This window comes from Polyodon spathula, chromosome 6 (assembly GCF_017654505.1).
Source record: "Polyodon spathula isolate WHYD16114869_AA chromosome 6, ASM1765450v1, whole genome shotgun sequence".
Classification (NCBI taxonomy): Eukaryota; Metazoa; Chordata; class Actinopteri; order Acipenseriformes; family Polyodontidae; genus Polyodon; species Polyodon spathula.
The window spans coordinates 69,462,763-69,479,368 of NC_054539.1; the positions used below are offsets into that span (position 1 = coordinate 69,462,763).

At 41.6% G+C, this 16,606-nt stretch overlaps 1 protein-coding gene across 3 annotated transcripts in view; it reads left to right on the forward strand.

Annotated features, from left to right (window-relative positions):
- Positions 1–16,606, forward strand: part of mboat2b (membrane bound O-acyltransferase domain containing 2b) — an 89,881-nt gene that overhangs the window by 64,961 nt on the left and 8,314 nt on the right. For 2 of the 3 annotated variants that reach the window (XM_041253584.1, XM_041253586.1), the window contains 6 exons: positions 5,295–5,349; positions 7,760–7,943; positions 10,422–10,614; positions 11,919–12,022; positions 12,128–12,192; positions 13,638–13,770. In XM_041253584.1, the coding sequence (XP_041109518.1) occupies positions 5,295–5,349; positions 7,760–7,943; positions 10,422–10,614; positions 11,919–12,022; positions 12,128–12,192; positions 13,638–13,770 (734 nt within the window). Of the gene's footprint in view, positions 1–5,294; positions 5,350–7,759; positions 7,944–10,421; positions 10,615–11,918; positions 12,023–12,127; positions 12,193–13,637; positions 13,771–14,575; positions 14,739–16,606 lie in introns of those variants that run through there. The other variant, XM_041253585.1, reaches the window with a different exon arrangement.

The window sequence follows — 16,606 nt, forward strand, 5'->3', positions numbered from 1 at the left end:
CTCAGTTTGCTCTCTGAAGAACTTGCTTTCACACTGCTAATGGTACAGGGGACCCCTGGTTTCCTGACACACATTGTAGTCTGATCAGATACAAAACTTAATAACCAGGCACTGGAATGGATGCTGAAAATGTGACTAACTTGTTAAAGGTCATTCCGCTTTTGCCACATGGGAATAATAGTATTTCTATTTTAGACTGGAATTTGAGGTGATGAAGAGAACACAATGAATTGGTTTGATGGACCCAAAAATCTTAGAACATAAGAACACAAGAAAGTTTACAAACGAGAGGAGGCCATTCAGCCTATCTTGCTCGTTTGGTTGTTAGTAGCTTGTTGATCCCAGAATCTCATCAAGCAGCTTCTTGAAGGAACCCAGGGTGTCAGCTTCAACAACATTACTGGGGAGTTGGTTCCAGACCCTCACGATTCTCTGTGTAAGAAAGTGCCTCCTATTTTGCCCCTTTGTCTAATCTCCTTTTGTGACCCCTGATCCTTGTTTCTTTTTTCAAGTTGAAAAAGGCCCTTGGGTCGACATTGTCAATACCTTTTAGAATTTTCAATGCTTGAATTACGTCACTGCATAGTCTTCTTTGTGCTCGACCTCTTGACCTCTTATTGGCTTGAAAACAATCCTTGACAGTAAATGAGACCTTGTAACATGGCAAATAACACAATAAATGCAGAATATCTGCTAATCTAGCACTTTTGTTAGCTGAGAAGCATGCAATTGATTTATAATGCAGCATCCAGAGTTCAAATGTAATAGAATAATTCCCTATGATCTCCAAAACATTAAACCACAAGATTAAACAAAAACACCAAGAAATGAACATTTCATTAACAGGGTAGAATTAACAGTCTATAGATCAATTTACAGGATTCCATGCATGAAGATGAGAATTTAATTAGCATATACTGGTAACCTTTTTATATATAAAAAAAAAAAAATTAAACAAATACCAAACCATGTTTATAGCACTTTCTGGGTCAAAACCTCATATTTTTAAGAGACAATCTGGGAGGACAGCAGGCAATCGCAGAATGAAATCTCTGAGGAGACAAATGCAATCCTTAAATTACAAGCTGCATCACATATTATAACATATTGTTATACATTGCATACTAAATAGACAGAAGCATAGACACTTAGCTGTTTTACAGTGCGTTTATGTTCTCATACACATACAATGAACTAAAGCAGGATTGATCTCCAGTTCAGAGCACTTCCACATGTTTTATGGATGTAGATCTATGAGCTCATCAATGGAGTAAACATTTCTTAGCTGCTTTCTAGTGTCGGAGAAAGCCTACTGCATACACTGAATCAATGCTGGGTCAAGGAGTTGCATAATGGCAACTTTGACATCATTTTCTATCACTTTGTCAATTGTGGTTGCATCTTATAGCCATGATAGTCCACAACGGGTCCAGTTGCTGGAGCTGTTTTACTGTAGGTTGCTTTTTAGGGACATTTGAAAATGGACCTTTATGTGCTTATTGTGTCAGATGTCTTAGGCAATATAGCGAATGACATGTTCATTCATCAGGGACAAATGTTCGAGAGTTGTTTTATGTTGAAAAACTACATCATATGACTTCAAGAGAACTGTTGTACTTGATATGTGGTGTTTTAGTTTTTTTTTTTTTTTTAGTCACCAATTTCTTACTCCGGTTTTCTCCCCAATTATTATCTGTATCCTCGGCTCACCGCTCGCAACCCCCCTGCCGACTCGGAAAACGGCAACTGGAGCACACATCCTCCGAAACGTGCTCTTGCGTGATCATATTTCGCACTGTGGATACACAGCGATGCCACCAGACCTATAGTGCCGGAGAGACAACACAGATCTGGTGGCTCCACTGCAGAACCACAGGCACCCTATCGGCCACAGGGGTCGCTTATCGGCCACAGGGGTCGCTTACCCTGCCGACCTAAGCCCTCCCTACCCGGGCTTGCTCGTGATTCCCTAGGAACTCCCGGTCACATGGTTTTTTCATGGTTTTTATTTTAAGGCAGTAAGTTATTCTGGCAAATGGTGTACCATTGGTGTCAATAGAATCAATGGGAAAGATTATCTCAAGGATAAAGACCATCTGCTTGTAGGTATAAATAATTAAGAATGTGTTTGAGGTTACACACTGTTGCCGCTTGTCTGGGGAAAATACTTTGTTTGAAGCCTTCTCTGTCATGCTGCCTCTGTAACAATGACAAACACACACTCACATGCGCATACAACATACATGTGAGTGTTCATATAGCTAGGTTAGAATTCCCATTCTCTTTGCAGTGTTTCAAATCATGGGAATCTGTTCCTGTATGGTAAAATCTTGAGTCATTTGTTAACATGGCTCAATTTACCGGAATGTGATAAATGACTACTCATCTTTTAAAGATTATTATCACATTTGCACAAGGTTTCAAATATGCAAAAAGTACATTTCTAATCTGTCATAAAACTAATCTCAAATGATGTGTGCTTTCACTCACCATTTCTCAATTGCTAAGCGTCCATGTTTTATTAAGTAGCCTGCACCCCACAGTTTTTTGTCAGACTATGATAGGAACAATGGTGGTGTTTCGAGACACAACACAAATCAAACATCAAAGCCTGGAATCAATTGTTCAAAACAGATCATATATTAAACAAATGTCCCTTATGATGTGCAAAAATGTATAAAATACCACAAAACTACATACAAGCCCCTCGATATGAAATGGAGACGCACGTAAAAAGAGCCGCTGGCAGTAATTGGTTCTGTGCAATTTAATGTGTTGTATTCTGTAGCTAGGCCTGTTTGACAGGGACGTTTATTGTTGCCTACCATATATTTTTCGTGACAACACCCTATTAACCCTTCAGCTGCAGTGAACATTTTACCTGTTTGAGGTCTGACTGACAACGTGACTTTCGGCTTGTGGATCAGAACAAATATCCACTGAAAGTATAGCGTATTATACCTTTCTAAACAGCTGAGAGGCTGAAGATTATTGAGAGAATAATGTGTCACTCTATGAATGTAAAAAAAAAAAGGTTTTAAAATGTACTCAAATACATTTTTTCTTTAGAAATGTCTCCGTAACTGTAATTTAGTGTCTCATACCTAAGAACTGTAAAAGTAAGAGAGGTAGCTGCAGCTCTCAGGAAGCAGGATCAGTAATAATTTGATAAGCACCGTGTCTGGTTTTCATTTTACACCAGATTGTTTGCCCGGTGCGTAGTGTGAAGAAGATCACCACCAGATAGATCTGTCAACTCGTCAACACAAATATTTTTTCTTTCGGGTCGGTAGGCATTCTTGGTTATGTAAAGCAATTTCGTGTGCTCTCCGGTAATGCTGCACTTTAAAATCATGGAATATACAGTAATCGAAACTGAAACCTAAAATACTGAACTGCTGCACCTCATAATAAAAGGCATCTCTATTGGCCTGGGGCTTTAGTGAAATGCATTTTGATTTTAGAGTCCTCCCTGAAGTTTATCCTGTGAATATTTTACTACAGTTAATATTTTGTTAATTTTATTTTTGGGTTCATAAACATTTTGGACGATTTAGTATGATTTCTGGTACTTTTGATCGCCAAATCTCCTCATAAAAAAATAAAGCTCAGCGCCTAGCTTTCTGTCTATCTAACTTTGATTTTGAAAGTATATAAAACCATCCCTGATTGGTTATTGGAGCCTTTTGGAGATGTCAATCATTTGGCAAGCAACCAATGATTGTTTAAAAAGGTTTAAAATGGGCGTCTAACGTCACAATTACATCATCATTCATATTGGAACAATTTCTAGCAGTGCTGTAGCGGAAGGATTAAATCTAATGTTCTGGTACCAGTACAATAAGCCCAGAGGCAACACGTTTTCTGTGAACGGTGGCGGCACAGCTTTCAACCTGACCTTTTTTATATTGAAACATTAAAGAGGTCAAATGCATACTGGCTACACATTTTGTCAACACTACCCAAGATCAATAAAACCTGACAGCATCAGCCTTGTTTGGAAGCCATCTTAGACTGGTAATGCATTAAGAAACAAGACTGATACAACTAATTTGCTAATCTCTTATTTCTGTAGGTTACATGTTTTAGGCTTAACTTGGTGTTAAAGGGGGGGGGGGGGGGGGGGGGGGGGGGCGATATACAGATTCAAGCAAATGTTCAGCTCTGCCTTTCCATCATCATCACAAAAAAAAAAGTTTGCGACTTACTACTCCTAGTCTGTTGGAGGATTGGTTGAGAGTGAAATGGGGAAAGCAGTGCATTCTTATCAAGTCAGATCTAGGAAATGGACAGGAGAGCACAAGGCTCAGCACAGGGCACTAACATATGTAGCTGTTATTGTCCCACAGCTGTGTTGTTTATGATTATTTGAATATAATTAAGCTGGATAGACCCACATATGCAGCATATTGATTACAGTGTCAAGCCCTTATTCACATTTAAGACTTGTTTGAGAAATAAACAGGGAAGGGAATAATTCAAGACATCTCGGCTCTTCTTCAAGACAGTGGTGGCGATTTTTACACGCACACACCGTAGACAGGACCGTAGATAGAATCTGACTGAAAACAATGGGTTTTATTCCCTTAAACCCCTCACTAACACATGGCAGCCCTGTGGATCTCAGTGCATCATTATACTGTAAATATGTTAATTATTATTGTTCAGTTTTATATCTCCGCCAATTACCAGTAACCAGGAGAAGTAAGTCCTAAATGCCTATATTTTTTATACAGAGAAACTGGGCTTTTACTTGAGTCTATATGTCATCCTTTTAAAACTAGAGTAACAGAAAAAAAACGTGCATTGTTCCAGAGTCTGTCACTCTGTACAAACACAGATAAGTATGTTTTGGCATGAGTGTTTTACATACTAGGAAGATATATTGTTTGTGCTTCCATAACGTGATGTTTCTATTGCAAAAATAATTTTTTGTAATATGTTCTGTTTGATTTTGCTTATTTAAGGTTAAGGATACAAACTGAATGTTGTCACTGGCTGTGATTTAGCAGATTTCTATATATATCCTTCCCGTAAAAGTTCATTGTGATGACTTGTACACATTTGCATGTTAAAGTTGATCATGCTAGCCAGTATGCCTACCTTACTGTTATATCTTTTCTTAGTCCTGCCCAGGATTTTCTGACTCCTCTATGTAATACATCAACTTAAGTAAGGATAACGTCTTGTCTCTTAATGTCTTTTAAAACAAGTCACACTAAAGGACAGAACAATTCACGCTTTGTTCTTTCTAAAGCCAAGTTTCCACTTTATTTTTTACATTATGTTTAAAGGACTAGCACTGAAGGACGAGCTGCTGACGCCAAGTCAGAGGAGACTAGCTGTAAGGTATGTTTTAAAGGTGTGTTTATTTTTGGGGGGTAAAGTTAAAGCTTTAGTAAATATAAACTGACACTATATGGCTTAATAGGAACTAAATTCTTAAACTAAAGGCGGTAGTGGCAATAGTCAGAGATTTTGCACCACTACACATTTCCCATCACACTGAGGAAGCAACAGTCTTTTGCCTTTTTGTGTGCAATTGTAAACCATCTATGTGATGCCTTCAGAAAAAAAAAAAAAAAATAGAGGAGTTTCTGATTGAAGGACATTTTAAATGTACTGAGTTACTAATTCAGATCATCAGGTCCAAATCAGCTGAGGAAACCAGATGTACACATGGGACATGGTAAGTGCCCATGGTTCAAACAGGAATCTGCTAGAAAAAGAGTGAATGAGAGGGAGTGAGACACCAGCGTAGTGCCAGAAAGAGTGAAACATGCAGGCATGAAGATGACATCAAGACAATGAGCTCAAACAGGCACGTTGTAGATTAAATGATATGCTGGATGATAGCAAGGAAGGTAAGTTTCTCTATTCTTTATCAACACAAGTGGTGTTTTAACCATATCAAACCAGTTACTAGTTATTAAAACTCAGAATCAAGTAATTCTGAAAGAACACAACCCTAACCAGAGCCTGTTTCAGTGTCATGCAGATTTGTATGTAGGGCCTTGAACTGGTTAACTGCACCAGTATGTTCAGTGCAGTTGTTTTTCCTTGGCCTTTTGTAGAGCTTTTCAGTGTTTAGTTAGCCCCTTTTTGTGCCAGTAACTTGATATTATTCCTATGTGTCATTTTTTTTCATTCTACCTTATAACTTCCAAGTGAGAGAAAATATTCTAGAAATTTGTACAAAATAAAAATAAAAACTGAAATAGCTTGGTTGGATAAGTGTCCAATATCTCCCCACCCACCACCACCACCACCCCGTAATAGAAATCCTAGCTCATGTGTAACCAATCGCCTTTAAAATCATACACCAAGTTAAGTGGCCTCCACCTGTGTTAGTGATTCACATGATTTCAGAATAAATTCAGCAGTTCCTGTAGGTTCCCTCTGCTGGGTAGTGCATTTCAAAGCAAAGACTCAACCATGAGCACCAAGGCACTTTTTAACTCGGGGACAAAGTTGTTGAAAGGCACAGATCAGGGGAAGGGTATAAAAAAATATCAAAGGCCTTGAATATACCTTGGAGCACGGTCAAGACGATTATGAAGAAGTGGAAGGTGTATGGCACCACCAAGACGCTGCCTAGATCAGGCCTTCCCTCCAAACTGGATGACCGAGCAAGGAGACTGATCAGAGAGGCTACCAAGAGACCAATGGCAACTTTGCAAGAGCTACAGGCTTTTTTTGGCCAAGACTGGTCAAAGTGTGCATGTGACAACAATATCTCAAGCACTCCACAAATCTGGCCTGTATGGTAAGGTGGCAAGAAGGAAGCCATTACTCAAGAAAGCCCACCTTGAATCCTGTTGGAAGTATGCAATTAAAACACTCGGGAGATTGTGTAGCCATGTGGCAAAAAGTTTTGTGGTCTGATGAAACTAAAATTGAACTTTTTGGCCTAAATGCAAAGCATTGTGTTTGGCGCAAACCCAACACAGCACATCATCCAAAGAACACCATCCCTACTGTGAAGCATGGTCATGGCAGCATCATGCTATGGGGATGTTTCTCATCGGGAGGGACTGGGGCACTTGTCAGGCTAGAAAGGAAAATGAATGGAGCAAAGTACAGAAAACCTGCTGCCCTCTGCAAGAAAGCTGAAACTGGGATGGAAGTTCACCTTTCAGCATGAGAACGACCCAAAACACACAGCCAAAGCTACACTGGACTGGCTAAGGAACAAAAAGGTAAATGTTCTTGAGTGGCCCAGTCAGAGCCCCGACCTAAATCCAATCATATTTGTGGAATGACTTGAAGATTGCTGTCCATCAGTGCTCCCCAAGGAACTTGACAGAGCTTGAACAGTTTTGTAAAGAAGAATGGCCAAATATTGCCAAATCTAGGTGTGCAAAGTTGATAGAGACCTATCCCAACAGACTCACAGCTGTAATTGCTGCCAAAGGTGCTTCCACCAAGTATTAACTCAGGGGGGTGGAGACTTATCCAATTATGATCTTTCAGTTTTGTATTTTTAACATATCACTTTTTTCTCAATAAAAACTTTTTTCCCCTTAACAGTGTGGAGTATGGTGTGTAGATAAGTGGAAAACAATCCTCATTTAAATGCGTGAAACTCTGAGGCACTGACACAATAAAATGTGAAAAAAGTTCAAGGGGTGTAGACTTTCTATAGGCACTGTAGGCCAGCTATATTAAAAGAGTTGCCTGTCAAACACTAGTACTCATTTTGTTTTTTTCTGTTCTGCTTTCTGTTGGCTGAGATATAATCTTCTGGTTTCCATTTCAGGAGGATGCCAAGCCTGCTGGAGTATTTTAGTTACAATTGCAACTTTATGGGTATCCTGGTTGGGCCTACAAGCTCCTACAAGGACTATATAGCTTTCATTGAAGGCACAGCATATCACTCAAAATACTCGGAGACCAACGGCAAAGAGAATGGAAAGTATAAGCAGAGTGAACCTTCACCGAAGGTAGGTAGGCTTTCTTAATGGATCTATGAAGTTGAATTCTTCCTCTGATAGCAGGACAGACTGAATCTCCTTCTCCATTCCATGGTGCTGTGCACCTGTGAAACTGTGCAGATCATTCATGTTGGTATATACAGTAACTACGCAGGCTGAGGCTGTCTGGGTTTATTTCTGACTGTGCAAACAAAGTGTCAGCAGAAATGTAGGCATGATAACTTAATAGAAAAAAAAGAAACAAAACCATTTCTGCCTCAATGTGTCAGAGCTCTTTGTGTCATCATTTAGTTGTTTAACCTATTCCTCTTCATCTACAATGGAGCCAGGTAGTGACCCTGGATGTATGGATACCCTATGTATCAACCCACTTAATGGATGTCACGCTTATATTTATATCAGGAGAACTGCTTATCCAGCTGTCATGACATTTGGCACAAGTTCATGAGAGTGTCGTAGTGTAGTTATTGGTTGATCCAGAGGTGACTAAGGAGTCTGTGCACTTGGCCAGAACAGCTGTGGATCTGCATACTAACGCAGTTGAAATAAATCAAATAGAACTCTCCCTAGAATAATTAGACCGCTATTTGTGATCTAAGAGGCGTTCTTTTTATCTGTCACCTTTCAGATCGTTTGAATAGAAGCTCCTGTGTTTTCAGATTCAAACTTTGCATGGTCTTTTAATGTTGTTCTATTCTTGCATCCTTGGCAGAGGAAATGTAATGTTAGATTTTCTTAGCCTAGTGGTAACTCCACAAGTACAGGATAGCATATAAACTGCTTTCCCATTGTCTGCTGCAAGGTACAGGGCCACTTAGCTCTTTGAGTGCACCTTAATCCTGACTTTAACAACCCCTTCCAGTCCATCCTAGATGGCCAGTTATTTTGAGGTTTTGTGAGTCGTGCTAACTTGAGAGCACTGCTTGTGGCTTGAGATCCAGAGATGAAAGTCCAGTGATTTGTCACTGTGCCACCTAACCCCAGTTACAAATCTAAGTATAGAACCAAGCAGCCTAGGTTAATTGAGGATTGAAGAAAAAAAAAACACAAGATATTCATATGCTGGCCCATACCTATTAAAAAAAAAAAAATCCTTGCAGGCTTGAGTCAGTGAACATGTGACTTATAAACACAGTAAGATTCTAATCTCGCTTTGAGGGAGCCAAAGCAAATTAGTACACATAGTGAGAATAAACAGAGACTGTTAAGCTTACCTGTTTGTATTGCCTTGTCCTTTTATTTAATGTTTACAATGTCTTGCACCTGCACTGCAAAGCTAGTCTATCCTCCCTCTCCTGTTTGCTTGCATTATGACTGTATCCAAGCTTTGGAATACACTTAAAGTATTCTTAGTATTGCTTTCAGAATAATATGCAGGGGATGGACAAAAACATCTGCCATAACTGTCTAAATAGTGTGTAAAGCTACATCAGGTCTAGTCATAGCTAATTACCTGTTTGGGGGTGGGATTCTGCAATATATTGTAGTTCTGTTTTTTATATATATATATATATATATATATATATATATATATATATATATATATATATATATATATATATATAAAATATAATGTGTCCAGTAGCGTCACCCTTTTTGACTTGAAACTATTCCTTGTAATTGGATACAGACCCATCTGCTAACTTAGTGTTTGTTTGCTTATCAATGCCTGTCCTGGAAAAGGCCTTGCAACAGGGAGATGCCACTTTTAATCATTTCTGAATAGCTGTGATCAGTCCCTTCTACGAGAGCCAGCTACTTTCCACAAAAGTGTTTACTTTATAGCAGAGTTGTCCAACTGAAGCTTTACAGTGTATTGTAGAACAGCTTTCTCTGTTAGTTAAAATTGTCATTTTGTATTCTGTTAATCTCAAGGCAGTGTTTTGGCTTAGCAGTCTGTAATAGAGAATGACGTAAATGGAAATGCTAGAAACTGTGTCTAAACTAAACCCTGTAGCCGTCCTGATCATACTCGTTCATATTTCAGGTGGAAGTGATTCACAAGCTAGCAGTCTGTGCGATATCTCTGCCGTCCTGATCATACTCGTTCATATTTCAGGTGGAAGCGATTCACAAGCTAGCAGTCTGTGCGATATCTCTGCCGTCCTGATCATACTCATATTTCAGGTGGAAGTGATTCACAAGCTAGCAGTCTGTGTGATATCTCTGCCGTCCTGATCATACTCGTTCATATTTCAGGTGGAAGTGATTCACAAGCTAGCAGTCTGTGCGATATCTCTGCCGTCCTGATCATACTTGTTCATATTTCAGGTGGAAGTGATTCACAAGCTAGCAGTCTGTGTGATATCTCTGCCGTCCTGATCATACTCGTTCATATTTCAGGTTGAAGTGATTCACCAGCTAGCAGTCTGTGCGATATCTCTGCCGTCCTGATCATACTCGTTCATGTTTCAGGTTGAAGTGATTCACCAGCTAGCAGTCTGTGCGATATCTCTGCCGTCCTGATCATACTCGTTCATGTTTCAGGTGGAAGTGATTCACAAGCTAGCAGTCTGTGCGATATCTCTGCTAGTTTACCTGACTGTCTCGAAAAGCTTTTCAGTGGAACGCAATGTTGACGACGCCTTCATTGCATCAACGCCGTTTTACACCCGGGTCATCTACCTGTACTTGTCCATGCTGACCACCAGACCCAAGTACTATTTTGCATGGACACTAGGTAAGTGACTATTCCAGGGTTACAGCATTTGGTTTTGGTTTTAGGGTCCGATGGAAAGTGGAGTCGGGCTGTAAAAATGCTCTACATGTAACTTTACCTAGCAGTAGGAACCCAGTCACAGCAGTGGAATCTGTTCCAGCACAAGGGAAGTCAAAGCCTTTGCATATAGCACTTTGGTACCACTTTAATCTCAACATGTGCAAATTGAACTTGAAATTCCCTAATGAAAAAATGATGAAGAGAGCAGTTTAAAACAGCCCCTTCCAGGGACTGTGCAGGATAGGGTGTTTATAGTAGACTGCTTGAATCCTGGTTACATACAGTAATAACATGTGTCCTTGGTAATGATATAGGTAACGAAGCACACATCAGCTTTACCTTTTAAAAGTTCTAGAATTAAATATAAATGAAGCATTATTATGTGCAAGAGCTACATGCTCAGTGCTCAAGCTGTTTTTCTAGTTTTCTTGTTTGTTTCTTTTGTTATCTTGTAGCTTATATCTTTTGATTTCTTTCTTGGATTGATTAAAACAAACCGCTCCCCCAGAAAATCCCCAAAACACACCCACTATTAGTAGCTCTAGTTTGAGCACAATCACTTGAGAGTGCACATTGTGTAATTTGTGGTGTTAGGCATACACTATTTTTATTTGACATTTGTTATGACAGCCTTGTGGTAGAGTAGTAATAATATGCATTATGCTGTATTACAAAAACATAATTGAACATGTTAACATTACGTTATTCAGCAGGTTTCATTCTACTTTATGAAGCAAAATTAGTTAATTCTATAGGGTGATGCAAGACATCTGGCCATAGCTGATTATTATCTGTTTTAAGCATCTATTTTAAGCCCTCTAAAAACGCAGTGGTGTTGTGTACAGCTGAATGCAATTATGACGTACCTGTTCAACAGCGGTGTGGATAGGTAATGTAGTGCTGCATTACAGTGCTCCCATGTGGTTAGAAAAGGATTTGCAGTCAGCTTTTATTTCAATTAAGATGACTTGGAAATGAATATTTGATTAAGTATGTGTATTTGGGTATAAACATTCCACAACAGATTCAAATTTTAACTTTGCAATTACAAGATGGGTCTATTACTATGATTGGTTGTTCTGATAGAGAATATGACTCTGCGTTTATTTTCCTTCCTTTTTAGGCACCCAGCGATGATATCTTGATTGTGTAGTGTCTTACTGGTGTAACCGTCTCCTTATGTTCTGAGGATTTTTCTAATCTCCAGTGCTTAACTGATTCCCATCAATGATTCATTTTCGTCTGTCGTTCTTTGTTTTTGGTAGCGGATGCTATCAACAATGCAGCAGGATTCGGCTTTAATGGATACAACAAGGACGGGACGCCTCGCTGGGACCTGGTTTCAAATATCAGAATAATGAACATTGAGGTTTGGACAGGCGTGCACAGTGTTTACCATGCTATTGTATCTGTTCTGACTTGCAGAGCCAAGTCAATTAAGATAACTGTATTTCTTTTGTATTATTATTTACAGTTTGCCACAAGTTTTAAGATGTTCCTTGATAACTGGAATATACAGACAGCACTCTGGCTTAAAAGGTATGCCATTAAAAACATAACAGTAAAAATGAAAAGTTTTATTCATATAGCCTCTGTAGCAATATTATATACCACGATTACGTTTAGCCCTGAAACATTTCTGATGTCTTTTATGTTAATTGTCCTGATAAAATATGACTGAATACTCTGTTAGGGTTGTTGTTTAGAGAACAAGTCAGGACCGCCTACTGCTTATTGAACAATCATTGTTTGTTCAAGACAAGCTTTGAACAATAATCTTTTATTTTTAATATCTGTTGTAAAGTGCCCCCTCGCTATAACGCGGGTCTCGGGGGACACACAATATGAGCATTATAAACGAGAGAGGGGGTGGGGGGCACCAGGGGACACAACACACATCTGACTAAAATACAAAATAATGCTCATATAGTGAAGCAAAAATGTAACTTTCCGTGGATTAAACATGCATAAAGCACCATGTAATCAACGCTATATTAAAAAAAAAAAAAAGTTAACATTCCCACTCGTGGATCATTTTAATTAGTAGTTTATGAACTGTAAATAGCCTGGCTAAATGGTGGTTGGGAGTTCAGTTCAAAGCGACAGACAAGCAAACCAAGTGCGAGAAGGAGAGCAAAGAGGGAGTGGGCTTGCCCCAGGCTGCCGGAACGGGCCTTAAGCAAAGCTGAAGCGTGTCGTCTCCCAGAGAAAGCCGCAGCTCCTCTCGCAGCAAAAGTACATACATTAGGAAAGATAACCACGTAATAGGTCTAATATTTATCTAGTTATAAAATAAATGCTGAATAAGATGTTTGTGTTAAAGTGCCAGTGCAGCTTTTCTTCAGTTCAGATACTGTATCAAAAAGAAGAGACAGAAACGGAAGTTAGATCTGAGAAGTTGTTTACAGTTTGAACAACACCGGTCCTGTATTTACTGAAGAAATATTGAATTAATCACTAGTGTAGTGAATTGAGGGGAGCATTCTACCCGAAGCTTGTTATAACTGAGAGCCTTATAGCGAGGGAGCACTGTACATGGTTCCACTGGTTAATCTGTTCCATCAATGTGGGTTTCACTTACACACCGATGACAATCAAATGCATCTAAAGGTTAGCTGCCCTTCGATTGTGTCTATGCTCCCATGCAGTTAATTGTACTTGTAACAACCAGATCTAGCTCTCCAACTCAAGTCATTTATCAGCTTTTACCCTCAAGTTTGGCAATTGTGTACAGAAGTTGGGAGTTCACTAGTTGGGTAGATTTTAACTTACTGATGTTATTAGTAAATGTCCACTTATAAAAATGGAACAAGAATGTCAATGTGCGTTTTTTCTTGGTGTTTTAATCTGTAAATTCCATGCAAAACTGAACTAGTGCTTTACAGTGAAACAAAGCGCCATTATCCATCTCTGCCATTGTTTAATGATGAGATGGAGATTCCTGCAAGTCCTGCAGTGTAACCATTGCTTTCTTGTCCGCTCAGAGTCTGTTACGAGAGATGTCCCTACAACCCGACAGCAGCAACCTTCTTGCTGTCTGCGATCTGGCACGGCGTGTATCCTGGGTATTACCTGACGTTCTTAACAGGGATCGTAATGACGAAAACAGCGCGGGCAGTAAGTAAACAGTAGAGCTGCTGGGACACATCTGCTGGGTCTTGCTTTGTTTGCAGGAAAAAGAGCAGCACTTTCAGATTGCTGCTTCAGTTTTATCTTCCACGACATCTGGAACAAATGCTAGTGATAACTATTGTAAATGGGAACTGGGTAGTTTTGCATTTGCAGTAATATGTGACGGTTGTGTTTTATAAGCAACCACCTGTATCAAATTATAATTAAATTTGATCAGAATTGTGATCATCTACATATGGTAAATGTTCTGAAGGTCAAGGGTTCAAGCTCCTTTTTCTCAAAAGGAGTTGCACAACAAAAACCGTCAGATTGGCATCTGTTTAGAAATGTTGAGCTGCAGCGAGTCTGCAACTGTCTGTGAGGGCTGCTTGTCCATTAGCATTCTTAGAGGGTGTGACAGAAATATAATGAGCTCTGGTGATAAATCTCCCTCCCGACCTGTGAGGGCGCTAAAGAACGGGAGGAGAAGTATCTGGACGGGCTGGCCTGACAGTTTGTTTCCAGGACCGGGAAGTGGGTCAGCCTGGAAAGAAGCGAGACTCTGTTGTAAGACCGTATTGACCTGAAAGGTAAACGAGGGGCAGCTGCAAGTAATAAGGCAGCTGCAACCGTTTACCTAGATGTCATACGGGAGTACATATAGGGGCCAGGGTAACGCTGATCTTTTCCTTCATTTGGGTTAACGTTTGGAGAGAGAAGGATCAAGAGAGGAGCTCTCGTTGTAAAGAAAAATTACGTGTTGTGTTTTGTTGTGTTTGTCTGTGTAATTGTCTGTGTTTTTCACCACCAGACAGTTAAAGCACTACTCCATGGCTGTCACCAAGGGTCAGCACTGTCCGGAGCACCGATGCACACCACACTATCTGTGTTTGCACCGACCACCATCACGACTGCACTCACCCAGGACTGGTGACCGTCTGTTTGTTTTGTTCGGGTCTGTGCCCTGTTTTTGTTATCCCGGTGTGTTACACATTGTTGTGTATCGCCGAGGATTTGTTTATTTTTCGGTCACCAGACCTGGAAAAGAAATAAAGCACATTTTCACTGGATTACCATTGTCTGCCTGTCACTCCTGCACCGCATCACCGCTACACCTGTTCCCCTTACCAGCCACTTTGCCACACGTGGTGTCAGATTCGGGATGGACCACAACGCACTGGCGGAGCTGCTGCAGGCGCTGGAGAGCAGACGGAATGCAGAGGAGAGAAGGAGGGAAGAGCACTATACGGCGCTCATTGAACGGGTAGGGCTGGCCGTTGCCGCGGTGCCGACTCCTACCGCAACATCACGGATGTCACCCCCGAAGGCACAGGCAATGAAGATGTCGGCGGAGGATGACCCGGAGGCGTATTTGGTGGCATTTGAGCGGCTAGCTACCGGCGGGATGGCCGTGGGAGTTCTGGGCAAGTCAAGTGGGACCCTGCCTGATTGGAGAGGCCCAACCATGAGTGACCATCACGCCACTGACTACGACCTGGTCAAGCAGGCAACATCACCGTGGAGACCCACTGAACGCGGTTCCGCGAGTTCCGGAGAGCCCCGGAGACATGCTCCAGGGTGGTCGCAGAGCTGTGCGACCACATGGTCCATTGGCTGACCCCTGAGAAGAAGACCGCTCAACAAATAGGGGAAGCCATTGTGGTGGAACAATTCTGCCATGTGGTCGGCGCCGAAACCCAGGCGAGGATACGGCGCCACAACCCTGACACCCTGGAGGAGGCGGTCCATCTGGCTGAAGACTATGAGGACTCCCTGACATCAGCCCAGGTCGGGATACTGTCAGTCCCTGCCCTTCGCAGTAGCCGACCTCTCCCGACCTCTCCTCCAACATCACCACCACCCCCACCCCCATAACCGGGACCAAGACCACAGAGACCGCCGACCCCGGTGGGCCCCCTTGCCTCCCTCCATGGAGACTGAGGTTGGCCCCCAGCTGGGGTAGAGGTGTTGCCCCTGCCCCGTTGCCCTACCAACAGCGGGACAGATATTTGACCTATGCCCCCTCTGTCCCCCCTCTCTGTTTCACATGTAACCAGCAGGGACACATGGCCAGGTCATCCCCCGCTGCCATGGTGTGTGACGTGGCTGCGTGCAACTGGGCACCTGGAACTGGTAAGCATGGGGAAAACGGTTGGGAGGGGCCCTGTCTAATTGACGTGGTTTTAGGGAATGTGAAAACCCATGCGTTAGTGGACACAGGGTGTGAGCAAACCTTGATCAGGACAGCTCTCTTGGGCGGTGTGTTGTGGTGGCCACAAGGTCAGGTGGCCATCTCCTGTATCCATGGAGACACGGTGGCATACCCCACACTAAAAGTATATTTAGCGGTAGGACCGATAAAACGTTACCTTGTAGGCGGGGTGGCGGAAAGGTTGCCACACCCAGTTATTCTGGGCCGAGACTGGCCAAAATTCAAACAATTGGTGCAAATAATGGCAGTCTCAGCCACACACGTAAACGTGGCAGAAAAAGGAACAGATTGGTGATGTTTCCTTTTCATACTGAAATGTTTTCCCCTCTTTTCCGTCCTGGAAAAACAAATAAGGAGAGACGGACTGCGAAATGGGAGGGAGCGTCTTTGAGACAAGGCTGGGGTCTGGTGGGAGAGTGTTGTAATGGTAACAAACCGCAGTCGAAGGGAGTGGGAACGCAGTGTGACCGAGACAGCGAGGTTATTGGTCCGACTAGGGCAGAGGTTATTCCAGCCCCTCTAAATGTACCGGACCTGTGGTACTCAAGCGCGAACCTAATGTGGGGCCAACATAACGAGCCGTCACTGGTGCACGCTTGGGGGCAGGTCCGGTCCATTGAAGGTAAGAAT